Source organism: Microcebus murinus, chromosome 4 (genome assembly GCF_040939455.1).
Source record: "Microcebus murinus isolate Inina chromosome 4, M.murinus_Inina_mat1.0, whole genome shotgun sequence".
Lineage (NCBI taxonomy): Eukaryota > Metazoa > Chordata > Mammalia > Primates > Cheirogaleidae > Microcebus > Microcebus murinus.
Window position 1 is genome coordinate 56,452,727 of NC_134107.1, and position 4,598 is coordinate 56,457,324.

The 4,598-nt window shown below is 36.2% G+C and overlaps 1 protein-coding gene across 1 annotated transcript; it reads right to left on the reverse strand.

The window, feature by feature from the left end:
• Window positions 1-3,415: 3,415 nt before the first annotated feature.
• Window positions 3,416-4,351, reverse strand: LOC105883364 (olfactory receptor 52J3-like). Its single transcript, XM_012786427.2, has one exon. The coding sequence runs from the start codon at window positions 4,349-4,351 to the stop codon at window positions 3,416-3,418; it is 936 nt and encodes a 311-aa protein (XP_012641881.2).
• Window positions 4,352-4,598: the final 247 nt, after the last annotated feature.

The following is a 4,598-nucleotide window of genomic DNA, read 5'->3' on the forward strand; positions in this document are numbered from 1 at the left end:
CCCAAGCAGAACCTCTACCCATTAAACAATAATTCATTTTTCCTCCCAAACCCTTGTACCTCTAATCTATTTTTGTTTCTATGATTAACTTATTCTATATTCCATATAAATAGAATCACATAACTTTTATATCCAGCTTATTTCACTAAGCTTAATGTTTTCAAGGTTCATCATGTCATAGAACATATAAGAACTATTTTTTCTTAGAAGTTTTTGTTTTATTTTTATTCAGTTGTATGAGTTTCCTGCATAGTTTGATATTAACACCTTATCAGATAAGTGGTTCTCAATATTTTCTCCCATTCTGTAAGTTTTCATTTTGTTGATTGTCACCTTTGCTGTACAGAACATTTTCAGTTTGATATAGCCTTATTTGTTTATTTGTGCTTTTGTTGCCACTGCTTTTGCTGTAGTTTTCGAGACTGATTATCAAGATTAATGTCGAGGGGCGTTTTTCCTATGTTTTCTTCTAGAAGTTATATATTTCAGGTCTTACATGTATATCATTAATCCATTTGAAATTTATTTTTGCTAGTGGTGTAAAATAGGTGCCCAATTTTATAATTTTGATGTGGACATCTAGTTTTCCCAAGACAAGTGAAAAGACTATTATTTCCCCATACTGTATTCTTGGCACCCCTGTCAAGTATCAGTTGACTGTATATGTGTGGACTTATGTCTGGGCTTCCTACTCTGTTTCATTAGCCTTGGCATCTGTTTTTATGCCAGTACTGTATTGGGTTGATTGTTACAGCTTTGTAATGTAATCTGAAAGCAGGGAGTATGATGACTCTAGTTTAGTTCTTTTTTTCTTTAGGTTGCTATAGATATTCAGGGTCTTTTGTATGTAGTTCCTTGTGAATTTTAGGGTTTTTAAAAAATTTTTTGAAAATCTGTAATCGGGAAGTGGGTAGGGGAAAGGGGGGAGGAAGGGAAGGGTATGTACTTACACGGTGGGTTAGGTGCGCACCACCTGGAGGCTGGGACAGGTTAGAAGCTCTGGCATAGCGGGGTGGGGGAGGGGAGCAGCGGCAAGATATGTAACCCTAACAATATCTGTACCCCCATAATAAGTAATAAAAAAAAAGAAAAGTGTCATTAAAAATTTCATAGTGATTGCAATTGAATCTGTAGATTGCTTTCGGTAATATAGGCATCTTAACAATATTAATTCTTCCAACCCATGAACATGGGATATCTTTGTAATTATTGGTCTCCTCTTAAATTTCTATCATTGATAGCTTGTAGTTTTCAGTATATAGATATTAATATAATTCTTCCAAAGAAGACATACAAATGGTCACCAATATATGAAGAGATGTTCAGTATCACTAATCTCAGAAAATGTAATACAAAATCCAAGGAGATATCACCACATACCTGTTAGGATGGCTATTATCAAAAAGATAAGAGCTGAAAATTGTGGGAATTTGGGGAAAAGGGAACCCTTGTATGCTTTGGGTGGGAATATAAAATGGTCCAATCATTATGGAAAACAGTATGGAGGTTCCGAAAAAAAATAAAAATAGAACTACCATATGATTCAGCAATCCCACTTCTGATAAGATATCTAATAGAAATAACATTAGTATGTGAAAAAGATGTATTCACGCCCATGTTCATTGCAGCAGTATTCATAATAGCCAAGATATGGAAACCAGCGAAGTGTCTGTTGACAGATGAATGGATAAAGAAAAGCATATAAAGAAACACACACACACACAAACACACACACACACACACAATAAATATTCACTCATTAAAAATAGAAGGAAACCCTGCTATCTTCAATATGATCTTGCTCATTCTGTCAATACATCATACTAAGGTTGGGATTTTCCTTGACTTGCCATGAATTACTTCTAAAAGGATTGCATAAATTTTGAAAATTTACAATACAATCAATAATTTTACATTGACAATATTTATAAAAATTGAATTTTATTTGTATATTCTACAAAATCAATATAAGTCTGTCAATTTAGCAAATTTGGCCAGCATTTAGCTCCCACTCTTATTACATTTTGTCTCTAAATTTCACATAAGTACTGGTAATGATCACAGCATCTACAGAAATCTGGCATAAAGTCTACAATGTTGATCACGATGCTGCATGTTGGCAGCAGATATGTATGTGCAAATTAGTAGAAATTATTGAAGTAATTCTTTTCATCATCATATAAAACATAATGCCATACATTCTTGCTCAGAGATCCCAAAATACAACATTGCTCCTGAAAAGGTGATGCTATAAAAGTAATGGTTTATATTGCTTAACATTTGGAGTAAATTTTTAGGAAGCAAAATTAAAATATATGGAATATAAATATAATAATACTATGAATAATACTTATATAATGCTCAAGAGGTTGCACTAAGTTTATCATATAAACTTAATATTGCAACATGTAAGGTGAATAACAGGAAGATCCCTTTTGAAAGCATAACAAGATGAATATTTAAAATAACAAACTTGCCATTCTGCTTATTATTTGTAGACTCAGAAATCTAAACCTGCTTTTTTCCTCCATAGTCAAGCTATTTTTGTCTTACATATAAGATAGAACAGTAGCTTTGAGTTGTCATCAATGGAGTTATAACTTTTCAAAACTTAAAATATATGGGGGGGAGAAATTATAAGCTATGTGAAGATATTTCAACATTTAATAAAGATATTTAGACAAGGAAACAATAGCTTCATGGACTGACAATGCAAAATTTTATATTAGTATACATGCTGAATTTTTTCCCTCAAAACATTATGTAATGCCACCTTGGGTTAATATGATACCTAACCAAATTTATCTATTTATTTATTTATTTATTTATTTATTATTTCAGCATGTTACATGGGTACAAATGTTTAGGTCACATATTGCCTTTGCCCCGCACAAGTCGGAGCTTCACGCATGTCCATCCTCCAGATGGTGAGCAACACTGAGATATTATATTGGGCACCTATCTTGTATCAATCAAACATCAATTTTATTGCATTTAAGTAAACACTTTATTTTATAAATGAGAATACCATCAAGATATTTTTCATTTTACATTTGAATTTAGTTCTCTTTTGTGGAGTAAATCAAAACAGTTGAAATCAACTAATCGTGCCCTGCCGTAATGATACCCTATTTTCCACTACAGAGAAGTGGAGTTTCACTTGCTCTCCATATTTAAAAACTGAATGTTTTCCCAGGCTGCAACAGAACTCTAAACTCAAAGAATAAACACTCAACATGGATATGAGGAGAAAATGTAGAGATTTAAGACCAGAAGTGTTTTCCAGAATTTGTTCCTCTAGGATCTGCAGGATTTTTGATATGAGGTTCATTTTAAAAGAATCTCATAGTGAAGGGTCAAAATGGACTTCTGTCAGTTATGTTGACACCATCAAGAACTACAGAAACCAGAGACCCTACCTGGAGCTGAAAGCACGGATGACACGCTCACGGATCTGCTTTGTTCTCACACCGTAGATAACGGGGTTGAGGGCAGGCGGGATGACCACATAGAGGTTGGCAACGAGAATGTGCACATAACGGGGGATTTTTTTGCCAAATCGGTGAGTGAGGAAGGAGAAGAGGGAGGGTGTGTAGAAAACACACATGACCCCAACATGCGAGCCACACGTGCTCAGAGCTTTGTGACGAGCATCTCGAGATGGCAGGCGGAAAACAGCTCGGAGAATGTACATATAGGAAATTCCAACAAAAGCAACATCCAAAATAAGAAAAGAAGCCACAAAAAGACCATAAATGGCATTAATACGAATGCTAGCACAGGCCAACTTGGCAATGCCCATGTGCTCACAGTAGGAGTGGGCAATAATGCGAGCCTCACAGAAGGGCAGGCGATGGGTTAGGTACAGAATGGGCAACATGAGCAGGACTGGACGCGTTATAATAGCCACACCAATGCCTGCCAGCACCCGGGGTGTCAGAAGGGTGGTATAATGGAGTGGTGCACAGATGGCCACATAGCGATCAAAGGCCATTGCCAGCAGGACAGCGGATTCCATTCCTGTGAAGGTGTGTATCAGAAACATTTGGGCCACACAGGCTCCAAAGCCAATTTTATGTGCAGCAAACCAGAAGATACCCAACATGCGCGGCACTGAGGATGTGGAGAGAGCTAGATCTATGGCTGATAGGATGGCTAGAAAGTAGAACATAGGATTCCGCAGAGCACGCTCAGACCAGATGATTAGCAGAATTGTAGCATTGCCCATCAGAGCCATTAAGTAAACAGAGCAAAAAGGCAGCGAAATCCAACCATGGAAAGCCTCAAGTCCTGGGATGCCTATAAGAAAAAAGGTGTCTGGGTGGAAAGGGGTAGTGTTGGTGTGGACCATCTTGCCTTTGATTAGAAGAGAAGTAGCTGACCAGCTCTACAAAGAAAATTGAGATTTATAAATGTGTGGCTCAATATCTCTCCAATAAACTTAATTTTATGTCTATTTTTTCTCATTGAAAACCTGAGGCTAAAACTTAAATCCAAAGTCAGATATAGACACTGACTGAGTATTTGTCAAGTGGAAGGGACCTTAACTTTGTAACAGGTTTTCCTCTAAGGTTTTGGACAATAATATCTTATACTCC